Source organism: Neofelis nebulosa, chromosome X, assembly GCF_028018385.1.
Source record: "Neofelis nebulosa isolate mNeoNeb1 chromosome X, mNeoNeb1.pri, whole genome shotgun sequence".
In the NCBI taxonomy this organism is placed as follows: domain Eukaryota; kingdom Metazoa; phylum Chordata; class Mammalia; order Carnivora; family Felidae; genus Neofelis; species Neofelis nebulosa.
The window spans coordinates 90338853-90354818 of record NC_080800.1 but is presented as its reverse complement, the minus strand read 5'-3'; the positions used below and the strand labels follow the sequence as shown (position 1 = coordinate 90354818).

General features: G+C 38.1%; 1 protein-coding gene across 3 annotated transcripts in view; it reads left to right on the top strand.

Moving 5' to 3' along the window:
* Window positions 1-15966, top strand: part of AMMECR1 (AMMECR nuclear protein 1) — a 109015-nt gene that overhangs the window by 75268 nt on the left and 17781 nt on the right. For 2 of the 3 annotated variants that reach the window (XM_058712376.1, XM_058712375.1), the window contains one exon: window positions 14053-14167. In XM_058712376.1, the coding sequence (XP_058568359.1) occupies window positions 14053-14167 (115 nt within the window). Of the gene's footprint in view, window positions 1-13693; window positions 13754-14052; window positions 14168-15966 lie in introns of all 3 variants that reach the window. The other variant, XM_058712374.1, reaches the window with a different exon arrangement.

Sequence of the window (15966 nt, the reverse complement as noted above, 5' to 3'; positions counted from 1 at the left end):
ACAAGGGCCAGGTGCCTGGCAGCATTGGGTTATGCTGGGAAGCTCACTGCTTTATCCTAGCTGTTCCCTGGTGCCTTTGGCATCATTTTCTTCTTTGCTCCTTGAACATCCGTTCTGGAATGTTACTGGATTAAGACCGAGGCGGTCAACAAACATGTGAAAGGTCAGTGGATGGGGGACGAGGAAAGTCAGGAGACGTGCCGTACAGTCACTTTCTGCTCTAGTTCCCCCAAATGTCAAATGAAGAGTGCAAACTGGATGATCTCGGAGTGCTTGTAGCTTTGACAGTGGATGACCCTATGACTGTAGGGGGCCTTGTTCTTGAAGGGCATCTAGTACGGTTTCTAATGTAATGTAGCATTCACTTTGTCCACTTCAGGGAGCTGTTTTGAGGGTCAGCTAGGATAAAAGATGTGAAGACCCTTGGGAAACTCTGAAGAATCATATAAAACAAAGATGACAGGAATGATTGAAACTCTTCCCCGAAGGTACCACACAGTGATACAAATTAGAATAGCTCCACTTCAGTCGGTGTAAGGCAAGTGACAGAAGCCTTAACAACAGACACGTGGTTCTGATTCATCATAGAGAAATCTGCCACTGGAAAGTATACAAATCAGGGAGCTGATTCTAGACCCATTGCCTGTTTGAGCGGTGAGGGGGCCGAGGCCCTCGACTTTTCTTCCCAATACCCCTTCTGCTTTTCAAGATTACCTTTAAGACCCTAGAGAGAACCAAGCAGTGGATCTTGTACCTGTCTCTGTCACCGTCACCTGGCTACTCGCCAAAAGCTCAAATACAACCTTCAAACCAGTACCAAAGGGAATGAGTCATCTTGACCCCATAGCAGAGCATAAGAACCTGTGGTTGCCTCACACCCTGGCCTGTTACAGTGTCCGCTGGGGGCAGCAGCTCTGTGCCTTTGTCTTAGTGTTATCCCTATCCCTCTTTTCTTTCATCTCCTCCTTAACACATGTTCCTATTCTATCCTCCTTACCTTATTAGCGTAGAAAGAGGAAAGGACAGAGGAAAACATCCAGAAGTTGGGGGGAGGGGGAAGAAGAGAAGGAAACTAAAGATGAAAGACATCTCAGTGAGGCAGTGGGGAGGGCTGGATTCCTTCTCTCTCTTTCCCTCAACCATGACCGAGTTGATAAGTTTACCTTGTACCTCATCTTTAAGACCGACAACATTCTTCTCCTTTGTTACCTTGAGTCCCCCATCAGTGACATCTGAGAAAATGACAGACCCCACAATAAGAACTAGCCTGCCGGCTCTCAGCAGACCTGTAGCATTTAGGACTGGCAAAAGTTTCAGAGAGGACAGTTAGCCAGTGGGTAAGGCCAGACCACCCTAACATGGCACATAAGTTGCAGTGACAACATACGTTTCGCAGTTTGGGGTTTAATTTGTAGATCTGATTACCATGGAAAGAGGGGAGCAAAGAAATTGCAGGACTCTTGTGGTGAGGATGACAGAGCTTTTTCATTCAGGTTGGAAAAGCAAAGTTAAAAATCAGAAACAGGCCCGCCAGTCTAGATATGTCCAAAACTAGTTCTTTGGTAACGCTGTTATTGACTTCCAGCAGATTAAATTTCAAATTGTGGAAAGGCTTCAGAATAGGGGAAGGCTTAGTGTCTCACTAATAGGGCTTATTAAATTTAGATAAAACATGTTTTTCAATGGCAGCAGCTCTGAATCACCAAGATCAAAAGGGAGAAAATGAGAACAAAAACAAGCTAATACTTTGACTAAAAAAGTACCATTTATCTTAGTTTCAGAACCTGCTCACAGTTATAACCTAAAGCGTCTAGTTAAACCCCAGGGGAAGCAGCACTAATTGGGGGAAAATTTCCTTAAAACTGATGAAATGTGTGTGTATACATTTATGTTGATTTGCTAACATTCTAGAAGTGGTACCATGCAAAGAGAATGGGCTCTAGAAACAGGCAGCCCTGAAGAGTTCAGATGTCAGCTCTGTTACCTTATTTTTATGATCTTCGGCAAGTTGCTTAATCTCACCAAACCTCAGTTTCCTCATCTACGAAATGGGGTTGTTTTGAAAACTCCAGCAAGGTAATACTTGCATAGTACCTGGCTTACAGTAGCTACTCAGCAGATATTGGCTCTTTTGTATTTAAGGCTGACTTTGCTCGTAATATCATGTGTCTACATATATTAGAACCAGTCTCCTAGAATTTGATTAGGAGCTTTAGATTTGCAGTCTCCAAAGAGGGGTGCACCCAGACCATCCACTGTGGGGTGAGAATAAAAAAATTAGAAATTCTATTTATGATCCTTTTATCTAAAATAAGATACCCACTAACCTCCACTAACATTTCGTGTATAGATGGCCCCTGGTGTCCTCATTTGGTCTATACCTGAAGGTCACTGTCATATACTCTAAATGAGGGATCTTGAGGAAATGTATGATATCCATGATTTGATGGAAATTGATAGTGGTATACTCCTTTCATTCACTTTCAGCATATAGCAATGTATTTTAGTTTACATGCACCTGGTTAAGTGGATTCATGGTTCTTAGTATTATCTTCAACCAGTGGTTTCTTTGTAGGAGTCTTCTGAAGCCATCTGACCATTGTTCATAGGTTAGCTAAAGCTAGATAAACTAACCCATGCAGGATGGACAAGTAGCTTAAGACGATTCCTGCAAAGGAACAATGGATTGGTGGTAATAGTAACAATATAAGCACAAGGCAAAGACAAGAAAATGGTGGAGCTAGCTAACCCTTCTACAAATTACCTTATGACTTGGTTGGACAAGTCCTAAACTAAGAATGAAGATATCCTAACAAGATGTCAGCCTCACAATAAGAAATGATCAAGAGCATTATTTATAATATGTATTTATACATGCTATCTTCAACAACAAAGCTTACTCAAGCATATATTGTACTTTGGATATATTAGCTAGTGATAGTAGTACTTATAAATAAATATACATATTGGGGGTATGTGATCAAACTTTTCTTACTGATAAGAATCAAAACATTTAAACCAGGTGTTTAGAAGAGGAAAGCACATCTCATTCTGTGTCTGTTATTCAGAAAGTGTTTTGTTTTGTTCCTAAAAATTTTGATGTAGCATAACCAGTACAGTAGATGATAATATATTTAAATCCATTGAAGATAAATTGATAACAGTTCAGGGAACTGCATTTCTTGGTAAATGATTCCTGTATGGAAGTAAAAGACCAATCCCTGCCCTGGAGATTTTTAAAAATCTAGCTCAGGAACACTAAAAGTCACAAAGCAACATAGGAATGCATACCTGTAGGATAATAGAAATTCTTAATGAAGAAGCACATTACTTGATGTAGTAGATTTGTTAACTAGAGAAAAGTATGTATAGATTTCATTTCTGTAAATTTACCTATAATTCTGGGTCACGTGTTAACCACTAAACCAGTAGCAGAGAGTGTAAAGCAGATCCTTCCAGAAAAGAAACGAACCTTATCTGACCATTCCAGCATTCTTATTGTATGTGATTTTAATAAATCTTTTACACATACCCATATATTATTTTCTAATCTATTATTATATCCTCATGGCTCTTCACATGATCAGATGAATGTAACAGGTACATAATAAGTATTTTGAAAACGAAAGAGGGGCGCCTGAGTGGCTCAGTCAGTTGAGCGTCCAACTTTGGCTCAGGTCATGATCTCATGGCTCGTGAGTTCTAGCCCTGCATCGGGCTCTGTGCTGACAGCTCAGAGCCTGGAGCCTGCTTCAGATTCTATGTCTCCCTCTCTCTCTGCCCTTCCCCCCCACACTCTGTCTCTCTCTCAGAAATAATGAATAAACATTAAAGAAAAAAGAAAATGAAAGAAAATGAAATTAAGCCTTCTCAAAAATACCATACCTGGAAAAGTAGTCACTATTCCTTGAGATGGCCACATTTAATTCCTAGAGAAAATAACTTGTTTAGATTCCCCTGTATCAAGGTTGAAGGGTCATTCTTATTATTGGGGCTCCCTTCCTTTCACCCGAGTCATGATATGGGGACAGTCCTGTGACTATAAACTTACAGTGAAAGTTCTTTGACAGTCACTACTCATTGAGCACCTAGTGGATACAAAGCACTTATGCAGGTATTATTATTTTATTTACTTGTCACAGTAGCTCTGTGAGGTAGGTATTATTATTATCACCATTTTATAGATGAGGAAATTGAGGCTCATGCAAGTTAAGAGACTGGCCCAGATGCCACCCAACTAGTAAGTAATGCAGCCAGAATCCACATGCAGGTATATCTGACTCCAGGATACAAGGTTTTGACCATTCTATGAAAATAGAAATACAGCATGCCAAAATCTGTGAGATGTAGCAAAAGCAGTTTTAAGAGGGAAGTTTATAGCAATACAGGCCTACCTCAAAACAGTAAGAGAAATCTCAGCTTTACACCTAAAGTAACTAGAAAAAGAGAAACAAATGAAGCCCAAAGTTAGTAGAAGGAAGGAAATAATAAAGATCAGAGCAGAAATAAATGACATAGAGGCAAAAAGACAATAGAAAAGATCAGTGAAACTAAGAGCTACTTCTTTGAAAAAACAAAATGGACAAATTTTTAGCTAGACTCTCCAAGAAAAAAAGAGGGGCTCAAATAAATAAAATCAGAAATAAAAGAGAAGTTACAACTGATACAACCAAAACACAAAGGATCATAAGAGATTGCTATGAACCAGTATACACTAATAAATTGGACAATCTAGAAGACATGGATGAATTCCTAGAAACTTACAATCTTCCGGGACGGAATCATGAAGAAATAGGAAATCTGATTAGACTGATTACTAGATCACTAGGGTAAGGAGATTAAATCAGTAATCAAAACCCTCCCAACAAATGAAATCCAGGACCAGGCAGCGTCACTGGTGAATTCTACCAAACATTAGAAGATTTAATACCTACCCTTCTCAAACTCTTCCAAAGATTGAAGAGGATGGAATGCTTCCAAACTCATTTTATGAGGCCAGGATTACCCTGATACTACAACCAGAGAAGGACACCACAAAAAAAGAATTACAGGCTAATATCCTTGATGAACATAGATGTAAAAATCCTCAACAAGATATGAGCAAACTGAATTCATCAGTGCATTGAAAGAATCCTATACTATAATCAAGTGGGATTTATTCCAATTCAACATCTGCAAATCAATCAGTGTAATACACCACATTAACAAAGTGAAAGATTAAAATCATATGATCATCTAAAAAGATGCAGAAAAAGCATTTAACAAAGTTCAACATCCATTTATGATAAAACCTCTCCACAAAGTGCATATAGAGGAAACATACCCTCAACATAATAAAGTCCGTATGTGACAAACCCTCATGTAATATAATACTCAATGGTGAAAAGCTGAAAGCTTTTCCTCTAAAACCTCTAAGGCAAGGATTCCTACTCTAATCATTTTTCGCAACACAGTATTGGAAGTCCTAGCCAAAGCCATTAGGCAAGAGAAAGAAATAAAAGACATGAAAGTTAGAAAAGAATAAGTAAAACTATCACTATTCGCAGATAACATGATACTGTATATAGAAAACCCCAAAGATTCCACAAAAAACTTGCTAGAACTAATAAATGAATTCAGTAAAATTGCAGAATACAAAATTAATACACAAAAATCTGTTGCATTCCTGTACACTAACAAACTATCAGAGAAATCAAGAAAACAATCCCATTTACAGTCATATCAAAAAGAATAAAATACCTAGGAATAAATTTAACCAAGGAGGTGAAAGACCTATGCACTGAAAACTATAAAACATTAATGAAAGACATTGAAAAAGACACAAAGAAATAGATATTCCACACTCATGGATTGGAAGATTTAATATTGTTAAAATGCGCATACTACCCAAAGCAATCTACAGATTCAGTGCAATTCCTATCAGACTTCCAATGGCGTTTTTCACAGAACTAGAACAAGTAATTCCAAAGTTGATATGGAACTACAAAAAAACCCCTGAATAGTCCAGAGTTTAGAGAAAGAAAAAAACACAGCCAGGGGTATCACACGCCCAGATTTCTAACTAAACCACAGAGCTATAGTAATTGAAACAGTATGGTAGTGGCATAAAAACAGACACATAGAGCAAGGAAACAGAATACCAAGCCCAGAAATAAACTCATGCATGTGTGGTAAATTACGACAAAGGGAGCAAGAATATACAATGGAGAAAGGACAGTCTCTTCAATAAATGGCATTGGGAAAACTGGACAGCTATGTGCAAAAGAATGAAACTGGACTGATACCTTACACCATATACAAAAATTAACTCAAAATGGAGCAAAGACTTGAATATAAAACCTGAAACCATAAAATTCCTAGAAGAAAACATAGATACATAGGTGGTAAGCTTCTTGACATCAGTCTTAGTGATAGTTTTTTTTTTTTGGGGGGGGGGGCAGGGATCTGACCCCAAAGGCAGGGGAAGCAAAAGCAAAAGTAAACAAATGGGACTACATCAGAAGCTTCTGCACAGCAAGGGAAACTATTTTTTTTAATTTTTTAATGTTTTTATTTATTTTTGAGACAGAGACAGAGCATGAGGAGGGGAGGGGCAGAGAGAGAGGGAGACACAGAATCTGAAGCAGGCTTCAGACTCCGAGCTGTCAGCACAGAGCCTGATGCGGGGCTCGAACTCACGGACTGTGAGATCATGACCTGAGCTGAAGTTGGATGCTTAACCAACTGAGCCACCCAGCACCCCAGTAAGGGAAACTATTAACAAAACAAAAAGGCAAACTACTGAATGGGAAAAGATATTTGCAAATCATAAATCTGATAAGGGGTTAATATATAAAGAAGTCATACAACTCAATAACAACAAAAATCCTTTTAAGTAATGAGCAGAGGATATGAATAGACCTTTTTCCAAAGACATACACATGGCCAAAAGACATAGGAAAAGATGCTCTACATCACTAATCATCAGGGGGATGCAAATCACAACCACAATGAGATATCACCTTACAACTATCAGAATGGCTGCTATCAAGAAAACAACTAACAAGTGTTGGTGAGGATGTGGAGAAAAAGGAAGCTTCATGCACTCTTGGTGGGAATGTACATTGGTGCAGCTGCTATGGAAAACAGTATGGAGGTTCCTTGAAAAATTAAAAATAGAACTACCATGCGATCCAGCAATTCTACCAGGTATCGGAGGAAAATGGAAACACAGATTCAAAACAATAAACGCACCCCTGTGTTCATTGCAGCATTGTTTACAATACCCAAGATATGGAAGCAACCTAAGTATACACTGATGGATGAATGAATAAGGAAGAAGTAATAACATGCACACACACACACACACACACACACACACACACACACAATGAAATACTCTTCTGCCATAAAAAAAGAATGAAATCTTGCCATTTGTGACCACATGAATGAAACTTAAGGGCATTATGCTGCTATAGAGAGATATAAATAACATATGATTTCATATATGTGGAATCTAAAAAACAAAATGAAAACGAACAAAACAAAACCCAGATTCATAGATGCAGAGAACAGACTGATGGTTGCTAGAGGGGAGTGGGGAGTTGAGCAGGGGTGAAATGAGTGGAGTCATGGGATGTAATGTACAGCATGGGGAATATAGTAAACGGTATTGTAGTAACTTTGTATGGTGACAGATGGTAACCAGGTTTACTATGGTGATCCTTTCACAGCGTATACAAATGTCAAATCAGTATGTTGTATACCTGAAACTAATATAATACTGTATGTCAACTAAACCTCAATTAAAAAAAGATGAACCTGGGTCATAAATTATGTTCTTTATACCCAATGGATTTTCAGCAGAAAAAATAATTGAGACAAAAACTGTTCCTGGTAGTTCATTTCTAAGAACAGGATAGAGTAAATCCAAAAAGTCTGCAGACGGCGTTAGGTGGGCATTATACGGAGGGAAATGAAGAACACCTGCCATTCACACTAAACATGTGGCCATCTGTTTCTTTATGTATCTTATATTTTCCAGTTGTAGTTCTGCTCCACTAAGTCAGACTCAACCCAGTCTCCTCATTTAAAGGCGAGGTGAGGAACTTCTGGTGAGGGAGGCAGATTCTTGATAGTATTGCTGTGGTCATCACAGCATGCAGCTCAGACAGTATTTTTCCCTCCTGGTGGGCAGCTACAGCTATCTCAGAGAGTAAAGCCTTTTAAGAACTTGAGGTTAGAGCAGTTCAAGAAGTTTACAGTAATCATGGGGCACCTGGGTGGCTTGGTCGGTTGATTTCAGCTCAGGTCATGAGCTCGTGGTTCGTGAGTTTGAGCCCCATGTCGGGCTCTGTGCTGACAGTGCGGAGCCTGCTTGGGATTCTCCCTCTCTCCCTCTGTCTGTGCCCCTCTCCTGCTCTCTCTCAAAATAAATGAGTAAACTTAAAAAAAAAGAAGCTTACACTAATCAGAAGGCAGTGGATGATACCACGCTAAAGCCTAAGTGAATCCTGTAGGATAGGAGCCAAATAATATATATGAAAACCTGCAGGACCAATTGCACTTTTGCTCTCTCTCCCTCCTACCTTCCACTCTTCCTTGTTTTCTCTGTTTGTCCTTTTGTGTGTATGTCTCTCTATTTTTTTTTTACCTTTTTTTTTTTTTGCCTCCCACTTCCTTTTCCTATTTCTTGTTTTCCTCTCCATCTTTATTTTTCTGTCCCTCTTTTCTCTTCCTTTTGTTCCATCCCTTAGTGTTTTCCTCCACTCCCCATCAATTACCCATCGTATCACATTTTGTAATACATGTTAAAATCAATACATTTTAATGTTAATATGCATTGAGCACTAAGTAGGTTGTATTTAGTAGTCTAAAGGGGAAAAGCGTCCCCCAATTAAGTAACACTTACCTGTGGCTTACAATTGAAAATTTCCTTTTGGATCACTGGCCTCACTTACCAAAAGAGGGTTCCCTTCCTCCTTCCTTATCCATAATCCTGTCCTCTGTTGCTCTTCTGTATCCTTAGGTTTGATGCATAGTCACTTTTCTGCATTCTGGTTTACATCTGTTATTTTTTTTTAATAATGGGAAGCTAAAATTGCTTCTTAATGCGAAGTAGAGCTTATGGATAACTTTTGAGATTTAGGCTTAGGATTCTAGCATTCTAAGTTTCTCAAATTCAGACAAGCCACACGTGTTCCAGAATCTCTGATAAGGAATGGAAGAATTTCCAGATGATTGAAACCCCTCATGAAAGAAACGTTTTTTTGTTTTAATTTCAGACTAATGTATGCTTGATTTGCTTTTCTTCACCTATCCAAACAGATTTTTTCCATTTTGGTTTTGTGTTTCCTTGTCCTGAAAAATGATGGCCTGTAATATGAAGCCCTTCTCAGTGTGGTAACTTTCCACTGGCTAGCTGATTAAAGTCCTCAAAGGTTTAGAAAGTGGAAGGAATGAAGGAACGAGTGAGTAAATGGCTAACTCACTAGTTTCACTTAAATCACTTCTGTTGCATGCTATGTCGCTTATGATGAGCCTTGTAAAATCTAAGGTTTTGTCTCCTTTCGGCTGTTTTTTTTTTTTCCTTCATAGTTTCCAGGCACTGTCACAAACTTTGATTCTTTGATAGCTAAACTCTTAATTCCTTTTTTTAAATATTCATTTTCATTAAAGTGCTATTTAACATTAGATATTAACTTTGACAGACGTTAATGCTGCTTCTCAATTAGGTAAAATATATTCTTGGTAAGGTGCCAATTTGAATTGAATATATTTGAATTTGGTATGTGAATTAAACTGTTGTTTAAACCTTACCCATCCATCACATGTGTGATGGAGCAGCCAGCTGGTTTTGTATATAAGTGGGATTTTTTTCCCCCTAGCAATATTTAAACATGAGAAAATGGCTTCCTATTGTAGCAAAGAGAACTTCATATGAATTTAATACAAGATCTCCTTGTTTGTCAGGTTCTTAGACTGCCTAGAATTTAATTGGCAGACACTACTTTGGTATAAAATGTTTTCCATGGACGATATTAATATTTTAAAATCCTTTTTGCTCCTGCAGATTTCCAGTAGACAGGAAGTCTAGCTCTATTTACCCTTTGGCTACTAATGAATGCTATTAAATTATTATTTATCTTCTTTAGGCAGAGGCAGTACAGGTATGAGATCAGAATTGCCAAGTAAGGCAAGCATTTAACTTTAAAATTACAGAAAATGCTAATCCATTGACAGGTGGCAACTGAAGTATAGATACTAGAAAGTATTTTGGACCCGAGTCAGAGATTTGGGGTTGTATTCCACCTGTGTCGCTAACTTGCTGGGTCGCCTCGACACCTGTGTCGCTAACTTGCTGGGTCGCCTTGAGCAAGCCACTGCCCAACTCTGGATGGCATATCCCCTCTATAGTCTCAGCTTGCACACCACACCAGCCTAGCAGCTCTGACCGAGGTCAGTCTCCAGCTGCATTTTTCATCTTTTTTATAATCCCTTAAACCTTTGCTAGGCTTTCATTGCCAGTTCTTTTCCCTAGGATTTTGCATTTAGAAATACTGAGGGCTTCCTACCTTTTGGAATTTTTCTATGCTCATGAAATTAATGAAAAGTTACTTAGAGTTACAAAAAAAAGTGCCAGAATTAAAAGTCTTGTTTGAATGACTGTTTTGGTAAATCAGACTGTTTCTATCATGACTAATGTACCTTCACTATTTCAGTTTTGAAGTTAATACATTTGAGTCCTGGTATGGCAAGGCATGATTATCAGTTTGTCTCATTACCCATGCTAGTATTCTCTCACTTACTCATTGTTTAATTAATCTTTCCTTTTTTTTTTTTTTTTTTTTTTTTTTTTTGCCCAGAATGATTGAGCAGCAAGGCTCCATATCATGGGAGTTACATTTTAGGTTCTTGAAAATTTCATTGACTTGAAATAGTTTGAATTGCACTAAGCTAAAATTTACCTTTTGTTGGTTTTCTAAGAAATAAAGTAAACAAAATGACTTGTGTCACAGTGTTGAGAAATTAACTGTTAATTTCAGGAGGTGTCTTGTTTTAATGTAAAGGCTAGAGATAGATTTTTTAAAACCTCTTCACTAAAGGAGATCTAGCACTATTACCTAAAAAGGCAGGCAATAACCAGTGTTGGTAGGAATATGGGGAAATGGAACCTCATACGTTGCTGTTGGCAATGTAGAATGGTACAGCTACTGTGGGAAACAGTTTGCTGGTTCCTTAAAAGTTAAACATAGAGGGGCGCCTGGATGGCTTATTCGTTAAGCACCTGACTTCGGCTCAGGTCATTTTCTCGCCGTTCATGAATTCGAGCCCCATGTCAGGCTCTGTGCTGACAGCTCAGAGCCTGGAGCCTGCTTTAGATTCTGTGTCTCCATGTCTCTCTCTCTCTCTCTCTCTCTCTCTCTCTCTCTCTGCCCCTCCCCTGCTTGTGCACGTGCACCCTCTCTCTCAAAAATAATCATTAAAAAGAATTAAACATAGAATTACCATATGACCCAGCAATTCCACTCTTAACATCTCTCCCCAAGAGAAATGCAAACATATGTCCACACAGAAACTCATACATGTGTGTTTACAGCAGCATTATTCATAGTAGCCAAAAAGTGGAAACAGCCCAAATGCTTCTCACCAGAGAAACGGATCACAAAATGTGATATGGCCACACAATTGAATATTATTAGGCAATTAAAAGATGAAGTACTGATACAAGCTCTACAGCTTGGATGAAATGTCCAAAATATTATGCTAAAAAAACAGCCACAAAAAGCCCCACATTGTACGATTCCACTTACATGACAACTCCAGAATGGGCAAATCCATAGACAGAAAGTAGATTAATGCTTTTCAGGAGCTGGGGGCAGGGAAGAATGGAGACTGACTGCTAACAGGTATGAGGCTTCTTTTCGTGTAACAAAATGTTTTAAAATTGGATAGTGGCGATGGTTGTATAACTCTGTGAATAAAGTAAAACCCATTAAATTGTATACATTAATGGGTGAATTTTACAGTATGTGAATTATATCTCCATAAGTAGTTATATATATAAAAACATTAATGACCCTATTATTATAATTATTTGAAATTATGAAAGTATATTTAAATTACACTTTTGCTAAGGGCTGGAAGGAAGGAGGAGTGGGGAGTTCATATTGAATGAATACTGTGTTTAAGTTGGCAAGATGATAAAAGTTCTAGAGATAGATGGTAGTGATGGTCGTACAACACTGTGAACGTACTTAATCACACAGAACTACATGCTTAAAAAGAGTTAAAACAGCCTTTTTGTTGTAACGTGTGAGATTCTTCTATGTTTTAGAACTTCTGTTCAGTATGTGTGTTTGTTAGGGGAAAGGGTGTTGGTTATACACACATATACATGTCTTTATCTTGGCTTTGGATGAGAGCCTGAAAAAAATATTTTTAATTTTATCTGCCAACAGGAAAATAAAAGAGGCCAAACTCTGGAAAAGTTATGTTGTTAAATTATAAAATAGTGAAATGCTGTTCTCAGAGTATAAATTATCACAGATTTCCTGAATTTCTTGGCTAATCTTGGCTCCTTGAATGGGAAAACACCTTTATACTTTATATAGTACATATCTTTCTATAAGCATTTTCCTTTGAATAATAGGATAGAACCATCACCAAAATGCAATGAGGGGCGCCAGAGGGGGCTCAGTTCATTGAACTGCTGACTCTTGGTTTCTGCTCAGGTCATGATCTCACGGTTCATGGGTACGAGTCCTGCACTGGACTCCATGCTGACATTGTGGAGCCTGTTTGGGATTCTCTCTCTCTTCTCTCTCTACCCCTCCCCTGCTCCTCTCTCTCTCTCTCTCTTTCTCAAAATAAATAGACATTAAAACAATACAAACATAGGGGTTATATTTTAACAATACAATAAACGAGTTTCAGAATGCAAAGGAAGGGATGGAAAAATGAAAAAAAAAATCCAGCAATGAGGAAGTCCCTGAAAAAGGTATTAAGTGATTTCTAAGGGCCATGGAACTTTGTTATAACCCCCATGCAGTTTGTAGGCTCTAAGTTTGAACTTCCAGGGATTAATCTGTGAGAACATTTTCTGAGTCTGGCTGCTATATAGGACATTTGGATTTGAAGACTTGAAGATCGATGGCACAAATGCCAGCAGTGCCACTAACATAAAGTATAATCGGAGGTGTGTTTGTTTTTCTTGACCAGGAGGTAGTTTCTTTTAAAAGTATAAGAAACATACAGCGTCTCCGTGTGTGTGCGCATGTCTGTGTATTTTGTCTTTTCTTCTGTTGCAGGCAGAATTATGGTCTTCCAACATCTTTGTCCTTTACAGTAGGGGTTTTTCTAGAATTTGGCACTGTAGTATATTACCCTTGATTACAGGATCCAATCAGAGTTGATGTACTCAGAAATCCATTGATGTGATTAATGGTCTCCTAATCATACTTTTATTTCCTAGATTAGCCCAATTTCCTGCAGTTTCACAATTTTTGAGTCATATCTTGAATTACCCTTTATAGGGGGCCTGAAAGCCCTGTATTTTTAGTCAGTAATTTGCATGATTATTTTAATTTTCTTTGATTTCTTTTGCTTGAAGAAAATGAAATTTTGATCGTTTTTGAACTCTGAGTGCTGTTCTATGGTAACTGGCCAACCTAGTGTGAGCTTTTTTTTAACTATATATATTTTTTTCCACCAGCCCTAGATCTAGAAGTCTTCCCCCAAATTTCTACTGGTCTGGTTTTTATTCTTCTCAAAAGTAAACTAAAATATTCTCAGATTCTACAAGTAACAGGAAGTGCACCAGGAAATGACTGTACAGTAAATGTAATTGACCATTCACTCTTTGCAATTGGTCACAGGATTGGCTGATAAACAGTCTATTGAATGAAAAAAAAATGACTTCTAAAATCTTTGAATACACTTGAAGATCATTGGCATCTTTGGCACCTTACTGATTTTTTTGTGTGTCTCTTAACCTTTTTCAAATGATTGCATTTGAAAGTAGGAGTCTTTCATATCTAGGGGTTGCTTTAATATTTGCTTTGTTTTCAACAGTGCCCTTAAAGATAGCCGTTTTCCCCCAATGACAAGGGATGAGTTACCACGGCTGTTCTGCTCAGTGTCTCTGCTCACTAACTTTGAAGATGTCTGTGATTATTTGGACTGGGAGGTAAGACTATAGAAATTTCTTAAAGAAAAATGAAGGTAATTCCTGAGTAAATGTTAAAAATTAGGCCCAGAAAACAACTCTTTCAGCCCATTCTCTAGTGGGGTGGAGGTGGAGAGTCACATGGATAAATAAACCTCACATCTGATCAATGAGATATCAGTGAAGGAGTTGCTGTTTTTTGTTTTTTTTAAGGCATGTGTTGTTTTAATCCCCAAACTGAAGTTGCTGTTTGTTTCTATCCTGTTACTGTACCACAGCACCTCACAAAAGCTGTTAATAAGTAGTAAGAAGGACTGATTAGAATTTATTTCTCCTCTTACTTCCATTCTGATGTATTTTGGTCATAATGGCCTCCAAGCAGCTAGGTGGTCAGAGGATATATCTCAGAAGCAAGGAGCAAGACAGGATAATACAGCAGTTGGGGAAATCAGCATGTGGATACACACAGGGTGTTGGATAAGTACCCTTAAATCATGTCAATTCATTCTGGGCTACCTTAATTTATGCACTTAAACACGCTGACAAATAATATTAAGGTCACATCTCAGGTATCTCTTGAGCATTGTCGTTATCGAAATAGCCTACATCGATCATATTTTTTATTGTGTAGTATGTGGGGTTGGCTTTTTAAGGAAGTTTGGAGGTTCTCACTACGATTTGTTTTGGTGGTTGGGAGGAGATAGTTGACCATATTTCCATGAAATTTCACACACAAATGTGCACACATTACTGAATGCATACTACATTCAAGGCACTGTGCTACATACACAAAAGTCCTCAGATTTGGTCCCCACCATAAAGTGTCTTATAGTCTACAAGCAGAGAAAAAGAAGTATGCACAAAGCGTAAAGAAATAAGTACTCCAAGAGTGAAACAATGGGACTGCAGTGATACACGTAGCATCCTCTCACATAAACACTCATGAATGCCGGGATTATATCTTTACGGTAGAACACGTTTTAATTTTTCTGCCTTTTTAGAATGGCCACCTGCCATGGTAACTGAGATACTTTTCCTTGTGGACAGATCACTGTCTTGATAATTGATGGGACCTGAATTTTATTTTTGGCTTTGCCCTGATTCCTTGTGAGACTTGGGACAACTTATTCCACTGCCATTCAGTTTTCCACCTATAGAATGTGACATTTATAAAGTTCCTAATCTTCATTGGACAAAATCTCTATGATATAAATTATTGTTGTTATACCTGAGCTGTTAAAAAGACATTCTGCAGAGAGTAGGACAAAAGAGTTCCTTTTGAGTTTTGTAGTACATGGGGTTTTTTTGGAGTATTATCAGAATATGAAAGCATTTGGGGATTTTTTTTTTTTTTTGTAAAGGAAAAAATAAAATCAGTCGCTACTGTTGATCGGAGCCAAGGTGGATGGTGTAAAACCTTTCATAGCATTAAAATGTCCTAATTGATTGTTTTCTAGAAGTTCATCGTTCCTGTTTGAATTTTTCTTAAAGAGAAGTCTACCAATATCACAGGAGCATTCCCCAGTGTTTTAGTTTTAAATGATCCCAAATTATATCCCTCACTTATTAACAAATATTAAAATTTGGGTGGTTCTTTGAATGTTTGAAGGCTACTCCTTCCTCTTCTCTAGCTAGAATTTTATTTCTGCTTTCTGAATTGCAGAGTGCCATGTGTGTAGGGGTAGGGGTAGAAGCGATAACGGGGACAAGCCTGAAATCTAAGGGATGACTGAGCTACAAAACCACTCCTACTCTTATTTGCTATCACTGAGTTTGGAAGTACAGTTGTAGTGTGTGGGGGTTTGCACATGCGCGATTGT